Below are 17,209 nucleotides of genomic sequence, written 5' to 3'. Positions count from 1 at the left end.
TGCCAGACAGGAATTGTACGAAGCGCAGAACGCAATCGCAAGAGAGGCGATTGCGAATGAGAACGAGCAAAGGGACAGATTGTATGTGTGTGCGCCAATCTAGTCGCCACCCCGCGACCGCGCACACACAACAGCAGATATGAAATAGGAACGCGATCGCAAGAGGTGCGATCGCCAGACGTGACACAAGGCAGATCAGAACAGAATACGAGGTTAGCAAAGGCACAGCAAATAATACAATGAGAATAACAAGGAAAATAACAAACGCTAGCTAACCGCGGACACCGCACTCATTTGCAACAGTGCACGCGGTTATGCGCGGTCTCCACGTGATAAGCACAATAGAGACAAGCACGCCTAACTAACCATTAACAGACAACATGAAACAGAGGACGCGAGCGCTTGCTTAACGGTTACCTCACCAAGCGTAGCAGACAAGACAGACACACGAAAACAGGGACAAGCGAGAGATAGGATCCACAGCACTAGCGAAAAGTGGCTAGCGCGATCCAGGTACAGAGTAGCAGAACAGAAGGATCCCCAGCGCTAGCGAAAAGTGGCCAGCGCGATCCCAGAAGACAGAACAGAAGGATCCCCAGCGCTAGCGAAAAGTAGCTAGCGCGATCCCAGGAGACAGAACAGAAGGATCCCCAGCGCTAGCGAAAAGTAGCTAGCGCGATCCCAGGAGACAGAACAGAAGAGATAGCTGGTAGCAACCGCTGCACCAGCTATACTCCAAGAACAGAGATCAGAACCATTTCCTGTCGACCACCGTAGGGACTGGACAATGGCAACAGGCAAGACAAGACAGAACAGGCAATACAGATAATACAATCCTAACTGCACTAGGGAAATCTGCCCAGCGCAGATTCAGGAATTACTTTAAGCTGAACTTCAAACAAAGAGCATGGCTGACACTCCCGGCAGGAGTGTTACACAGGACAAAATCCTTATGAACAGCGAAGCATTGTGGGAAAGACATAGTACTTATAGTACACGCCTCCAATGAATGTGGCCAGGCAATTTGCATGACAACGTATGCAAATTCCTCTGCAAGCACAAGCTGCAAAACTGACAGAAGCTCTTCTTTCCAGAGTCCTGCAGCATGCAAACCTACACAATGGTCAAAAGGCTGGCTGCCTGCACAGGCAGCTGAGCAAATCATCACAACTGTATTGAAAAGCCAGCAGAAAGCCCGCCCCTGAATAGGCAGCCAGCAGAAAGCCCGCCCCTGAATAGGCAGCCAGCAGAAAGCCCGCCCCTGAATAGGCAGCCAGCAGAAAGCCCGCCCCTGAATAGGCAGCCAGCAGAAAGCCCGCCCCTGAATAGGCAGCCAGCAGAAAGCCCGCCCCTGAATAGGCAGCCAGCAGAAAGCCCGCCCCTGAATAGGCAGCCAGCAGAAAGCCCGCCCCTGAATAGGCAGCCAGCAGAAAGCCCGCCCCTGAATAGGCAGCCAGCAGAAAGCCCGCCCCTGAATAAGCAGCCAGCAAGCATAAAGCCCGCCCCTGAATAGGCAGCCAGCAAGCATAAAGCCCGCCCCTGAATAGCCAGCATAAACCACAACCCTGAGTAGGCAGCCAGCATAAAGCCCACCCCCGAAAAGCCAGCCAGCATAAAGCACGCCCCTGAATAGGCAGCCAGCGTAAAGCATGCTTCAGGGCTGTGGAGTTAGAGCAATTTTGGGTACCTGGAGTCGGTAGTTTCATAAACAAAGGAGTCGGAGTCCAATGATTCTTTGTACCGACTCCACAGCCCTGCATAGTTGACCAGAAACACATAAAAAGGTGCATTTTCTATTAACGCCACCTTAAAGAATGTTTATTTTTTCGTGAGGCACATTTTCGAACACGGCTGATGTTTTTAAAAACACATTTCTAAGTGTGTGTCTGTTGCTGAACAGCTTTCCCTAGAGAGCAATAAGAGAAATGGTAGAGTTACTATCCGCCATGTACCGCTCCATTGCCATGGTGCCAAACCGAACATTAAGCCAAAACTGCCATTATTGTAAGTGTGCTGCTATAAAGACAGGCGACAGATAGCGGAGATGTGAAATGTTGATGCACTTCTGCATCAGAGCGAATGCAGAATGCAGCTAGTGAGGTTAGACGGGACAGTCACACATGGAGCACAACCTGCTGGACTAGTTCTGTCTAATGTTATAACATTACTGCAGTCTGCAAGGGACAGCTCAGCCTGCGTCAGTCATCCACGTGTGATCTCAGGAATTAAGGCTGAAATCCGGTGACAGGTTATTATGCAGCTACAGCCATGCACAGGAGTAAAGCCAGACCAAGAGCTCAACCAGGAATAGCTCACTAATATCTCCCAGCCTCGCAGCTGTCTGCCGCACCTGGGCATCACCTGACCACCTAATGTGCTGAAACAACTGGGGGCTGTCATACTCCTGATGCATAAAGCACGCCCCTGGACCAGGCAGCCTAAGGCACGCCCCTGGACCAGGCAGCCTAAGGCACGCCCCGGAACCAGGCAGCCTAAGGCACGCCCCGGAACCAGGCAGCCTAAGGCACGCCCCGGAACCAGGCAGCCTAAGGCACGCCCCGGAACCAGGCAGCCTAAGGCACGCCCCGGAACCAGGCAGCCTAAGGCACGCCCCGGAACCAGGCAGCCTAAGGCACGCCCCGGAACCAGGCAGCCTAAGGCACGCCCCGGAACCAGGCAGCCTAAGGCACGCCCCGGAACCAGGCAGCCTAAAGCACGCCCCGGAACCAGGCAGCGTAAAGCACGCCCCGGAACCAGGCAGCGTAAAGCACGCCCCGGAACCAGGCAGCGTAAAGCACGCCCCGGAACCAGGCAGCGTAAAGCACGCCCCGGAACCAGGCAGCGTAAAGCACGCCCCGGAACCAGGCAGCGTAAAGCACGCCCCGGAACCAGGCAGCGTAAAGCACGCCCCGGAACCAGGCAGCGTAAAGCACGCCCCGGAACCAGGCAGCGTAAAGCACGCCCCGGAACCAGGCAGCGTAAAGCACGCCCCGGAACCAGGCAGCGTAAAGCACGCCCCGGAACCAGGCAGCGTAAAGCACGCCCCCGGAACCAGGCAGCGTAAAGCACGCCCCCGGAACCAGGCAGCGTAAAGCACGCCCCCGGAACCAGGCAGCGTAAAGCACGCCCCCGGAACCAGGCAGCGTAAAGCACGCCCCCGGAACCAGGCAGCGTAAAGCACGCCCCCGGAACCAGGCAGCGTAAAGCACGCCCCCGGAACCAGGCAGCGTAAAGCACGCCCCCGGAACCAGGCAGCGTAAAGCACGCCCCCGGAACCAGGCAGCGTAAAGCACGCCCCCGGAACCAGGCAGCGTAAAGCACGCCCCCGGAACCAGGCAGCGTAAAGCACGCCCCCGGAACCAGGCAGCGTAAAGCACGCCCCCGGAACCAGGCAGCGTAAAGCACGCCCCCGGAACCAGGCAGCGTAAAGCACGCCCCCGGAACCAGGCAGCGTAAAGCACGCCCCCGGAACCAGGCAGCGTAAAGCACGCCCCCGGAACCAGGCAGCGTAAAGCACGCCCCGGAACCAGGCAGCGTAAAGCACGCCCCGGAACCAGGCAGCGTAAAGCACGCCCCGGAACCAGGCAGCGTAAAGCACGCCCCTGAACCAGGCAGCGTAAAGCACGCCCCTGAACCAGGCAGCGTAAAGCACGCCCCTGAACCAGGCAGCGTAAAGCACGCCCCTGAACCAGGCAGCGTAAAGCACGCCCCTGAACCAGGCAGCGTAAAGCACGCCCCTGAACCAGGCAGCGTAAAGCACGCCCCTGAACCAGGCAGCGTAAAGCACGCCCCTGAACCAGGCAGCGTAAAGCACGCCCCTGAACCAGGCAGCGTAAAGCACGCCCCTGAACCAGGCAGCGTAAAGCACGCCCCTGAACCAGGCAGCGTAAAGCACGCCCCTGAACCAGGCAGCGTAAAGCACGCCCCTGAACCAGGCAGCGTAAAGCACGCCCCTGAACCAGGCAGCGTAAAGCACGCCCCTGAACCAGGCAGCGTAAAGCACGCCCCTGAACCAGGCAGCGTAAAGCACGCCCCTGAACCAGGCAGCGTAAAGCACGCCCCTGAACCAGGCAGCGTAAAGCACGCCCCTGAACCAGGCAGCGTAAAGCACGCCCCTGAACCAGGCAGCGTAAAGCACGCCCCTGAACCAGGCAGCGTAAAGCACGCCCCTGAACCAGGCAGCGTAAAGCACGCCCCTGAACCAGGCAGCGTAAAGCACGCCCCTGAACCAGGCAGCGTAAAGCACGCCCCTGAACCAGGCAGCGTAAAGCACGCCCCTGAACCAGGCAGCGTAAAGCACGCCCCTGAACCAGGCAGCGTAAAGCACGCCCCTGAACCAGGCAGCGTAAAGCACGCCCCTGAACCAGGCAGCGTAAAGCACGCCCCTGAACCAGGCTGCGTAAAGCACGCCCCTGAACCAGGCTGCGTAAAGCACGCCCCTGAACCAGGCAGCGTAAAGCACGCCCCTGAACCAGGCAGCGTAAAGCACGCCCCTGAACCAGGCAGCGTAAAGCACGCCCCTGAACCAGGCAGCGTAAAGCACGCCCCTGAACCAGGCAGCGTAAAGCACGCCCCTGAACCAGGCAGCGTAAAGCACGCCCCTGAACCAGGCAGCGTAAAGCACGCCCCTGAACCAGGCAGCGTAAAGCACGCCCCTGAACCAGGCAGCGTAAAGCACGCCCCTGAATCAGGCAGCGTAAAGCACGCCCCTGAATCAGGCAGCGTAAAGCACGCCCCTGAATCAGGCAGCGTAAAGCACGCCCCTGAATCAGGCAGCGTAAAGCACGCCCCTGAATCAGGCAGCGTAAAGCACGCCCCTGAATCAGGCAGCGTAAAGCACGCCCCTGAATCAGGCAGCGTAAAGCACGCCCCTGAATCAGGCAGCGTAAAGCACGCCCCTGAATCAGGCAGCGTAAAGCACGCCCCTGAATCAGGCAGCGTAAAGCACGCCCCTGAATCAGGCAGCTTAAAGCACGCCCCTGAATCAGGCAGCGTAAAGCACGCCCCTGAATCAGGCAGCGTAAAGCACGCCCCTGAATCAGGCAGCGTAAAGCACGCCCCTGAATCAGGCAGCGTAAAGCACGCCCCTGAATCAGGCAGCGTAAAGCACGCCCCTGAATCAGGCAGCGTAAAGCACGCCCCTGAATCAGGCAGCGTAAAGCACGCCCCTGAATCAGGCAGCGTAAAGCACGCCCCTGAATCAGGCAGCGTAAAGCACGCCCCTGAATCAGGCAGCATAAAGCACGCCCCTGAATCAGGCAGCATAAAGCACGCCCCTGAATCAGGCAGCATAAAGCACGCCCCTGAATCAGGCAGCATAAAGCACGCCCCTGAATCAGGCAGCATAAGGCACGCCCCTAAATCAGGCAGCATAAAGTCCGGCCCTGAATCAGGCAGCATTAAGTCCGGCCGCCCTGTGGTAGAAGCCCCAGGTAATTGGAACTTTTTTTTTTTTTTTTACACTGAAGATCTACTTCAAGAGCTCTGCAAGAACTCAACAGTGTCAAAACTTTGTGCTGCTTGTCGAGTCTCTGGACAACACTGGTCCTCACCCCTGATCTGTCCCTGTACTTGCTAATCTGTTGCCAAACCTTGCATTCCGTCCTGACCTTGCTCTATGCCTGCTTCCTTCTGTAATGAGCCTGTATATATATATATATATACACACATATACATATATACATACATATGTAAAAATCGGTAACCCTTGCATGCAAATGTTTAAACAAATTCACAGATTCACTCTCCCAGGCACCACTGTTATCCCTACAGCTAAGTTAAAAGCCGGGGTCTTAGTTCACATTAGAATGCATTCTTATGCTTAGTCACCTATACTGCGCAGAAGTACCCAGGTAAACGTAGGTGTCCTAACTCTGGCCCTGTAACATGCATAGTGCAGACATGCAAACATTCATTGCATCAAACCTATCTAGGGATTAGGAGCACACATCCTGACGTCCTCTCCTGGGACAGATAGCGCATCTTACCAATCGCACAAGGGAGCTAACGTAATGTATCTATGCGCACCATGCACATACACCAGCATCAGCTGGGTGCATGCTGACAAAAAGCACAAACAGGGGAAGGAGGGAGTGTGCTGGATTAAAACCATGGCCACAGGGGGTCAGTAACAAGAAAAAAACACATATCCAGGCACATCGCTTCTAGTTAGGACATTAAATAAGTTATTAAGGAAAGGGAGGTGCTGAAGGGGGTGTGGCAAGAAAATTATCAATTCAGTGCACTCCCTCCTTTTCCTGTTTGTGTTTTTTGTCAGCATGCACACAGCTTATGCTGGTGTATGTGCATGGTGCGCATGGATACATTACGTTAGCTCCCTTGTGTGATTGGTAAGATGCACTATCTGTCCCAGGAGAGGACGTCAGTACGTGTGCTCCTAATCCATTGATAGGTTTGATGCAATTAATGTGTTTGCATGTCTGCACTATGCATGTTACAGGGCCAGAGTTAGGACACCTACGTTTACCTGGGTACTTCTGCGCAGTATAGGTGACTAAGCATAAGAATGCATTCTTCTGTGAACTAAAACCCCGGCTTTTAACTTAGCTGTAGGGACAACAGTGGTGCCTGGATGAGTAAATCTAAGAATGCATTTGTTTGAACATTTGCATGCGAGAGTGCAAAGGGTTAATAGATTTTTGCTGTTTTCTAGCCACACCCCCTTCAGCACCTCCCTTTCCTTCATAACTTATTTAATGTCCTAACTAGAGGCGATGTGCCTGGATATATGTTTCTTGTTACTGACCCCCTGTGGCCAGGGTTTTAATTCAGCGCACTCCCTCCTTCCCCTGTATGTGTTTGTCAGCATGCACACAGCTTATGCTGGTGTATGTGCATGGTGCACATGGATACATTACGTTAGCTCCCTTGTGCGATTGGTAAGATGCGCTATCTGTCCCAGGAGAGGACGTCAGGATGTGTGCTTCTAATCCCTAGATAGGTTTGATGCAATGAATGTGTTTGCATGTATGCACTATGCATGTTACAGGGCCAGAGTTAGGACACCTACGTTTACCTGGGTACTTCTGCGCAGTATAGGTGACTAAGCATAAGAATGCATTCTTCTGTGAACTAAGACCCCGGCTTTTTAACTTAGCAGTAGGGACAACAGTGGTGCTTGGATGAGTGAATTTGTGAATGCATATGTTTAAACATTTGCATGCACGTGTGCGAAGGGTTACTGATTTTTGCTAATTTTCTGGTCACACCTCCTTCAGCACCTCCCTTTCCTTGATAACTTATTTGATGTCCTAACTAGATTCGATGTGCCTGGATACATGTGGGTTTTTTTTGCTTGTATATGTATAGATTTGTATACATGTCCTGTGTATAGATTTCGTTAGTTTAGCTGGGGTTTGTGTACACTGTATTCTCTTGAGTTGTGGACTCCTTGCATGCGCGCTGTATAAAGAATGGATTTGCAATAAATATACCTAGTCTGAGTATTTGCTGCACACTGTAATCATCTGCTGGTCCTTTGTTCAGATTTTAAAACAGCTGCATTTCAGGAATGTGAACCACGAGTCTGCCTCGTAAACCAGAAGGACCAGAGGCTGCTGGTAAAAAAAAAAAAAGCTCACTGACATGACGCGGCATGGACCCGTCGCTATCGTCATTCTCCCGTCGTTAAAGCCCATTTGCTCTGCCGTGGCCATGACAGCAGAGTTCCATGAGCCGGTCAGGAGCCGATTTCATTGGATCCTGACCCTGTGATCACTGTAAGTCAATATGATTGGTAGCAGCAGGTCCGTGCGTCGTGTTAATTGAAATATACGCCCTGGCAGGGATATCAGATCCCAAGCAGTGCACAGATTTCGATTAGCCTGGTCTGAAAGCAGTTAACGTACAAACGCTACAAATTTGTTGCCCAAACCAATCAATTATGATGGTATTGGGTGACAATGTCCTATGTGTACCCTGGTGTTTGTGGAGTCCTTTCTGGTGACCCAATTAGTAAAGTCAGAGTGGACCTCCAGCCACCTACTGGTATGCTAATATTATTCACTAGTGCTATCCACCATACCATCTATGGTTTCAGCCTTAGTGCTCCTTGAAAGCACACCTGAAGCGATAGGGATGTGGAGACTGCCATATTTATTTCCTATCCACATTGCCTGGCTGTCCTGCTGATCCTGCCTGTAAAGCCTTGTCCACACGTATGACTAAAGTCGTCTGATGCGGCTAATAACAATTGCCTCAGCTAATAGGCGGGTGCACAATAGCCCCCGACCGCCACTTCGCAACAGGGCTGTGGAGTCGGGGCACTTTTGGATACCTGGAGTCGGACTGAGTCGGTGGTTTCATAAACTGAGGAGTCAGATCATTTTTGTACCAACTCCACAGCCAATCCGCCCAGTGGATCAACTTGGCCGAGTGACGGCCAACTCATTTGTGCATGCCGGTCCCCAGCGTGATGCCATGTACGCACCACTACGTCGGCATGCCGCAAATCAACAGAACGCGTAATCAGCTACAGAGCTCTGTACAGGCAAGCCCAGCAATGTCACCCAAGGGAATTGGGTTCCAATTGCCTATGGGAGACATCAGTCAAGGTGTGTACACCTTAATACATTTAGCCATAGACCCTGAACAAACAAGCAGGTCAGGTGCTCTGACTCAAGTCTAACTGGATTAGTCACATGCTTGTTTCAGGTGTGTGATTCAGACACTACTGCAGTCAAATAGATCAGCAGGACTGCCAGGCAACTGGTATTGTTTAAAAAAAGGAAATAAATATGGCAGCCTCCATTCCTCCCTCACGTCAGGTGTCCTTTAACACCTCCAGGCCATGTCTGCAAGGTCAATTACGCTCTACTTTCAATACCAGCCCAATAAAATAAAATCACACACCCTATGTGTAGGGTTTCAGCTTCAACCGCGACAGCTGAAATGATGAGGCCGTGCAGGCGCCCAGCTGTGGGTCTCGCCTGCAGTGTAACCCGCGCAGGCGCCCAGCTGTGGGTCTCGCCTGCAGTGTAACCCGCGCAAGCGCCCAGCTGTGGGTCTCGCCTGCAGTGTAACCCGCGGAAGCGCCCAGCTGTGGGTCTTGCCTGCAGTGTAACCCGCGCAGGCGCTCAGCTGTGGGTCTCGCCTGCAGTGTAACCCGCGCAGGCACCCAGCTGTGGGTCTCGCCTGCAGTGTAACCCGCGCAGGCACCCAGCTGTGGGTCTCGCCTGCAATGTAACCCGCGCAGGCGCCCAGCTGTGGGTCTCGCCTGCAGTGTAACCCACGCAGGCGCCCAGCTGTGGGTCTCGCCTGCAGTGTAACCCGCGCAGGCACCCAGCTGTGGGTCTCGCCTGCAGTGTAACCCGCGCAGGCACCCAGCTGTGGGTCTCGCCTGCAGTGTAACCCGCGCAGGCACCCAGCTGTGGGTCTCGCCTGCAGTGTAACCCGTGCAGGCGCCCAGCTGTGGGTCTCGCCTGCAGTGTAACCCGCGCAGGCGCCCAGCTGTGGGTCTCGCCTGCAGTGTAACCCACGCAGGCGCCCAGCTGTGGGTCTCGCCTGCAGTGTAACCCGCGCAGGCACCCAGCTGTGGGTCTCGCCTGCAGTGTAACCCGCGCAGGCACCCAGCTGTGGGTCTCGCCTGCAGTGTAACCCGCGCAGGCACCCAGCTGTGGGTCTCGCCTGCAGTGTAACCCACGCAGGCACCCAGCTGTGGGTCTCGCCTGCAGTGTAACCCACGCAGGCACCCAGCTGTGGGTCTCGCCTGCAGTGTATGATTGTCTGGATTCCTCTATTTAAATACTTTGTATTTTCAGTTCCCCAGCAGCAGGATATGACAGAGCGACACGTGACTAAAGCCTTTCCTTCAGCAGCTCAACCTGCTTCCTATTGTGAGAAACATCCCATGACGTTCTGTGTCATTTCCTCCATAGGACAATACATTTAATATTTCATAAGAGAAAAGAACAAGAGTCTAGGGCTGCAGGCGGTGTGTGACTGATCGTCAGACAAGTGCACACCTGCTGCTCCTGAGCAGAGCGTACTGCAGGACTCCACCCAAACACCTACACTACAAGCTCCATATAGTAAACTCAGTCCCCAGGCCCAACCGTTCACCTGTGTTAAAGGGAACCCGGGGTGGGGACAAATTAAAATATAAACAATGCTACCTGATCTGGGGGACTGGGCAGATCAGGTAGCCACCATTCCCGCCGCTCCCTTAGCCTCCATTCCCTCAGTTTTGTTATCATGACCTCTGAGGTCACACCACTGGAAGAGCTGCTCTCATACAGCAGCGTGCAGGGAGGGTGGGGAGCAGCAGGGGGCGTGGCAAAGGAGAGACAGAGCTTCCCAATGGCAGCTGGGGAAAGCCTGCAAAAACGCACCTAGTATGCGGTTGAGCAAGGAGTACCTCTCTCCTCCCTTACCTCCAGAATAGCGACAATAACTTGTCGCCAATTTTGGGGGGTTATAGCGCAACAGTGGGAGTTGGTAGAGAGCGGTGTGTGGGGGACTAAGAGGCAATTCCTGCAGCAGGAAACATGTCTCATGTCGACAGCCCCCCCCACCTCGGGTACACTTCAATATTAAAGTTTGAGCAATCCTGAGAAAGTTCTGATAAACTACTTTGCCAGGTCCCTTGCACACTGGCCTTGCATCCCCCATGAAGAGACGGACTAGTCTAGTGATGGCTAACCTTGGCACTCCAGCTGTGACAAAACTACAAATCCCATCATGCCTCTGCCTCCCTAAATTATGCTTAGAGCTGTCAGAGTATTGCAATGCCTCATGGGACTTGTAGTTCCACCACAGCTGAAGTGCCAAGATTAGTCATTACTGGACTAGTCCAAAACCTATCTGTTCTGTCAGTTTTCTACTACCAGTGACAACAACATAGGAGATAGGTAATTTATGGCCTATTTTACTCCGGAAGAAATACACTTCCTATTTGCCTATGTTTACATGTAACTTAAGTTTTACATTTTTTCACGATAGTGGGCCTTTAAGGCAATATCATTTATTTCATGAGCAGGCAGACTATCTATTGCCAGTGACTGGGATAAACCTTTGATCTGCAGTTCGGCAATACTATCAGCCCTGCCCTGGATGAGCATTGCTCTCTCCACACCTCTCTGACAATCCATTAACACCCACAGTGGCTGCAACACGCTGGACTGCATTCAAAAGCTCCCAGGAATGCTGACTACAGCTGCACAGTAAGCTACGCTGGCTAGCAGGAAGTGTTGCAATTAATGTGACCACGCAACCAATGCCAAGACTGGAAGGTACATTTTAGGGATTTCCCAAAGGTCAGAAAAGCAGCACTTTTTATTTTAAATGTCGGAAAAAAATTAGAAATAAAACAAGATGTGTAATGCTGGGCATACACGACTCGTTTCCCCCTTAGGCTCGATTGATAATTTCCGACAGGTCCGATGACCCGCCGGATCGATACCCCGCTCGATCCTCGTGGGCGGACAATGGCGGAGAATCGAGCGGAAGATAAGGAGCGCCCGTGGGAACGAGCGAGGATCGATCCAGGCGCCGACGGGGACGAGCAGGGATGCGCCGGTATCGAGCAAGAGGCTCGATCCGGTGCAACTATCTTACGGTGTATTCCCAGCATAACAGTGTGCATAAAGCGCAAGCTATAATGCTGGGAATACACCATACAATTTTCTGTTGGATTTACCTGCCAGATAGATAAAGTTTAACATTTTGGAAATGTATCTAATCTTACGATCTATCTGCCGAGCAATTAGGCATTGTTCTACTAAGCAGGAGATAAACAGAAGACAATGCACCAGAGATAATTATTATTATTAAGTATTTATATAGCGCCGACATATTACGCAGCGCTATACAGAGTATATTGTCTTGTCACTAACTGTCCCTCAGAGTGGCTCACAATCTAATCCCTACCATAGTCCTATGTGTATGCATGTATGTATGTATGTATGTATCATGTAGCGTATGTATTGTAGATAATGACCATTCTCTACAGAAAATAATCGAATTATGCATTCTAACAGAAAATCTAACAGAAAAATCTAATGCTGGGCATACACGGTGAGTTTCTTCTTATCAATCGAGCCGCTGATGGCTTGAATGATAATTTCCGACGTGTCCGATCACCGCGCTGGATCAATTCCACGATTGATCCCCGCGGGCGGACAATGGAAGAAAACGAGCGGCAGATAAGAAGCCCCAGGTAAATGGGGAACCTGATACGCTTCTCGTCTCAGGTACATTTTAAGATAGCTAAGGGGCCGAACGAGCAAAATTAAAGTCAATAGGAACCGTCTAGGAAAAAGAAAAAAAAAAAAAACTTACTTAAAAAAAAAAATACCTAAGGAGAGGGAAGACTCCTATAGAGCCTTCCCGCTCCTCTGCCGATGCCCTTGGTCCACAGCTGTCCCCGGGAACAGTATTTGACCAATTTGGTCAAATACGGCTCGCTCCGCTATTGAAGGAGGCTTCGGAAAGTCTTCGGGAGCCAGAGTGCTCCCGAAAATAAGCCACTCCCTACTACGCAAGCGCGCTCTCTCCTGCACTCGCGTCTGCACAGTATGGAGCCACCTGTCTTCGGGAGCACTCGGCTCCTAGAGACTTTCAAAGTCCCCCTCGGTGGGAGATTCAAACACGGGAGCCAGCGCTGGAACGGGCACTGTGAGAGGAAAGGCTCTATAAGAGCCAGAACCTTCCCTCTCCTTAGGTAAGTATCTGTTTTTTTTTTTTTTCAGGCGGTTCCCATTGACTTTAAACAATTTTTTTTCTGATTGCAGCCTATTATAGTTTTGTCCAATAAAAACAAACCATATACCGTGTGTCCTGTCAGCGGGTTCCACTTCAGTGTGCAATGGTGGCTGCTAACATAGTGGCTACTGCTGGCATAAGTGGCTACCCTTCACTCATCCACTCCAGACTCAGGTCTCTGTTCTTCCTCCCCCTCCACTGGGACTTCTGGTGCCATTTTCCATTGTCCCATAGTAATCACTATTAAGGCCCATACACACGTTGGATTTTTCCGAACGACGGGTCGTTTGAACGTCCCGTCGTTCAGTCGTCCGCACACCAAATCGGGCGTGTGTACAGTCCGTCGTTCGGGTGATAAGACTGATTTTGAGCGATCCGCCACCCCCCACTCCTGCCTCTCTCCAGTGTCACTTCCCACTCCTGCCTCTCTCCAGTGTCACCCCTCCCCAGTGTCACCCCCACTCCTGCCTCACCCCACTGTCACCCCCACTCCTGCCTCTCTCCAGTGTCACCCCTCTCCAGTGTCACCCTCACTCCTGCCTCTCCAGTGTCACCCCCCACTCCTGCCTCTCTCCAGTGTCACCCCTCTCCAGTGTCACCCTCACTCCTGCCTCTCCAGTGTCACCCCTCCCCATTGTCAGCCCCACTCCTGCCTCACCCCACTGTCACCCTCACTCCTGCCTCTCCAGTGTCACCTCTGCCCAGTGTCACCCCCACTCCTGCCTCACCCCCCCACTCCTGCCTCTCTCCAGTGTCACCCCTCTCCAGTGTCACCCTCACTCCTGCCTCTCCAGTGTCACCCCTCCCCAGTGTCAGCCCCACTCCTGCCTCACCCCACTGTCACCCCTCTCCAGTGTCACCCTCACGCCTGCCTCTCCAGTGTCACCTCTCCCCAGTGTCACCCCCACTCCTGCCTCTCCAGTGTCACCCCTCCCCAGTGTCAGCCCCACTCCTGCCTCACCCCACTGTCACCCCTTTCCAGTGTCACCCCTCTCCAGTGTCACCCTCACTCCTGCCTCTCCAGTGTCACCCCTCCCCAGTGTCAGCCCCACTCCTGCCTCACCCCACTGTCACCCCTCTCCAGTGTCACCCTCACGCCTGCCTCTCCAGTGTCACCTTTCCCCAGTGTCACCCCCACTCCTGCCTCTCCAGTGTCACCCCTCCCCAGTGTCACCCCCACTCCTGCCTCCCCCCACTGTCACCCCTCTCCAGTGTCACCCCTCTCCAGTGTCACCCTCACTCCTGCCTCTCCAGTGTCACCCCTCCCCAGTGTCAGCCCCACTCCTGCCTCACCCCACTGTCACCCCTCTCCAGTGTCACCCCTCTCCAGTGTCACCCTCACTCCTGCCTCTCCAGTGTCACCCCTCCCCAGTGTCAGCCCCACTCCTGCCTCACCCCACTGTCACCCCTCTCCAGTGTCACCCTCACGCCTGCCTCTCCAGTGTCACCTCTCCCCAGTGTCACCCCCACTCCTGCCTCTCCAGTGTCACCCCTCCCCAGTGTCACCCCCACTCCTGCCTCCCCCCAGTGTCACCCCTCCCCGGGGTCATGCTGTGTACCCGGGTGTCAGGTCTCCCGTCCCATCCCTGTGAGCTGGCCGCACGCCGGAGCTCTGTCCCCACAGCCTTACCAGTGGTCCGCCTCCTCCTCTTCCCCAGCTCCCGGAGAGGACAGCGGAGGTGAGGGTGAAGACAACGGCGAAGCTTCCTCGGGCTCAGCCATGTTCACCACTGTTGAGTGTTGACGTTCCACGTCACTCAGCCGTAAAGCGAGAATGGATGGAGCCGGGGCATGCCGTGCAAGCCGGTGTTACGTGCACGTCCCCACAGCGCCACCTGCTGCCCAGACATGCTAAGTGCCACCCAGCGCAGCCTGCGGCTATTCCCGTGCATTACACCCCCTGTGCCTGTACAGTACTGTGCTATGTATAGACTGTACACGCCTTATGTGTGCTGTGCTGCCAATACACATATATAAATATACATATATAAGTTTACATGTACTAACTGATACATATACACTGTACTGTATATACACTGTATGCCTCCTGTGTGGTCAATACATCTAAATAACATATTCTCAGCATATGTTTTATGTATTTATATTAGTATTTATATAGCACCGACATATTACGCAGCGTTGTACAGAGAGTATATTGTCTTGTCACATAACTGTCCCTCAGAAGGGCTCACCATAGTCATATGTCTATGTATGTATCGTGTAGTGCATGTATCATAGTCTAGGGCAGGCATGGGCAAACTTGGCCCTCCAGCTGTTAAAGGATACCACAGCCCAAAGGCTGTGGTAAAATCAAAGTTGCAATGTGGAGGGAAAGAAAGATGCATACTTACCGCTTCCCTCGTTCCCTGCCGACGGGTCCCGCTCATCTGTTACAGCTCCCGGTACCGACCCGACTCTCCTGACCCTTCACCCGGACATACTGTGCTGCGCATGCGCAGTATGTCACTATACTCTTCGCTTCTGCCGTCGCATCGTGACGGCAGAAGTACGGACACTCCCCCGCCTCCTCCTCTCCCAGCGTGTGCGCTCCAATCTAAAGCTAGCGTGACATGCTGGCTGGAGTTCGCACTGGGATAATCGATGTGGAGAGAGCGGAGGGGGAGTAAGTTAAAAAAAAGACACTGCCGGCTGGAGGGAGGGAGCGAGTGAGTGGGCGGGCGAGTGGGCGGGCAGGCAGCGAGTGGGCGGCGAGCAGGCAGCGGCAGTACAGCCCAACCATTCTGTACATAGATGCAATGACATCTATGGTACAGCGAGAAAATTATCCCCACATTTATCTCTGCATATGTGCATGTATATACATGTGTGTACATGTATATATACACATGTATATACATGCACATATGCAGAGATAAATGTGGGGACAATTTTCTCGCTGTACCATAGATGTCATTGCATCTATGTACAGAATGGTTGGGCTGTACTGCCGCTGCCTGCTCGCCGCCCACTCGCTGCCTGCCCGCCCACTCGCCCGCCCACTCACTCGCTCCCTCCCTCCAGCCGGCAGTGTCTTTTTTTTAACTTACTCCCCCTCCGCTCTCTCCACATCGATTATCCCAGTGCGAACTCCAGCCAGCATGTCACGCTAGCTTTAGATTGGAGCGCACACGCTGGGAGAGGAGGAGGCGGGGGAGTGTCCGTACTTCTGCCGTCACGATGCGACGGCAGAAGCGAAGAGTATAGTGACATACTGCGCATGCGCAGCACAGTATGTCCGGGTGAAGGGTCAGGAGAGTCGGGTCGGTACCGGGAGCTGTAACAGATGAGCGGGACCCGTCGGCAGGGAACGAGGGAAGCGGTAAGTATGTATCTTTCTTTCCCTCCACATTGCAACTTTGATTTTACCACAGCCTTTGGGCTGTGGTATCCTTTAAGGAACTACAAGTCCCACAATGCCTTTGCCTTTATGAGTCATGACTGTGGCTGTAAGACTCCTGCAATGCATTGTGGGACTTGTAGTTCCTTAACCACTTCGCATTCAGTCGTTTTCACTTTATGCATCCGAGCAATTTTCACTTCCCATTCATTGGCCTATAACTTTATCACTACTTATCACAATGAACTGATCTATATCTTGTTTTTAGGCTTAGGCTTTCTTTGGGGGGTACATTTTGCTAAGAGCCACTTTACTGTAAATGCATTTCAACAGGAAAAATTCATTATTTCTCGGTTTTCGGCCATTATAGTTTTAAAATAATACATGCCTCCATAATTAAAACACACGTATTGTATTTGTCTATTTGTCCCAGTTATTACACCGTTTAAATTATGTCCCTATCACAATGTATGGCGACAATATTTTATTTGGAAATAAAAGTGCATTTTTTCCGTTTTGCATCCATCCCTATTTACAAGCTTATAATTTACGTGTTTTTTTTTTATTATTGTAATGTTTTTTTTTGTTTTTTTATTAAACATTTCATGCGGGTATTTTTTGGAGGGTGGGATTCAAATTGTCATTTTTAAATGTAAATATATGATTATTTTTATATTTTTTTACATTTAGGTGTAGTTTTACTTTTTGGCCACAAGATGGCAGCCATGAGTTTGTTTACGTGACGTCACTCTAAGCGTAATGTACGCTTAGAGGGACGCTAGAGCCAGAAAAAGCGAAGCTTCCGAGAGAAGTTGTCGCTTTTTCTACGGGGGAGAGGAATCAGTGATCGGGCACCATAGCCCGATTCACTGATTGCCTGGCTAACGAACCGCGGTCCGGGAGCACGCGCGCGGGAGCGCACATGGCCTCCTGGACGTAACTTTTACGCCTAGGGAGGTTAATTGGTTAAAGGGATACTTAAGTAAAAAAAAATGATTTTTACTCACCTGGGGCATTCATCAGCCCCCTGAAGCTGTATGGTGCCTTCGCAGCCTCGCTCCGATCCTCCTGTCCCCGCCGGCGGCTACTTCCAGGTTCGGCGACAGCTGCCGACAAGCTGGGAACGCCAGTGATTCTCCGCGTTCCCAGCCG

The 17,209-nt window shown here is 52.7% G+C and overlaps 1 protein-coding gene across 3 annotated transcripts in view; it reads right to left on the bottom strand.

Annotated features, from left to right (window-relative positions):
- TBC1D23 (TBC1 domain family member 23) overlaps positions 1 to 17,209 on the bottom strand; it is a 119,189-nt gene that overhangs the window by 89,200 nt on the left and 12,780 nt on the right. For 2 of the 3 annotated variants that reach the window (XM_068270688.1, XM_068270689.1), the window contains exon 1: positions 14,351 to 14,478. The exons of the other annotated variant lie outside the window; for it this stretch is intronic. In XM_068270688.1, the coding sequence (XP_068126789.1) occupies positions 14,351 to 14,442 (92 nt within the window). In that variant the 5' untranslated portion in view covers positions 14,443 to 14,478. Of the gene's footprint in view, positions 1 to 14,350; positions 14,479 to 17,209 lie in introns of those variants that run through there. 3 annotated transcript variants of the gene reach the window in all.

The sequence above is a fragment of the Hyperolius riggenbachi genome, chromosome 2 (genome assembly GCF_040937935.1).
Source record: "Hyperolius riggenbachi isolate aHypRig1 chromosome 2, aHypRig1.pri, whole genome shotgun sequence".
In the NCBI taxonomy this organism is placed as follows: domain Eukaryota; kingdom Metazoa; phylum Chordata; class Amphibia; order Anura; family Hyperoliidae; genus Hyperolius; species Hyperolius riggenbachi.
This window is presented reverse-complemented; position numbering and strand designations above follow the sequence as displayed.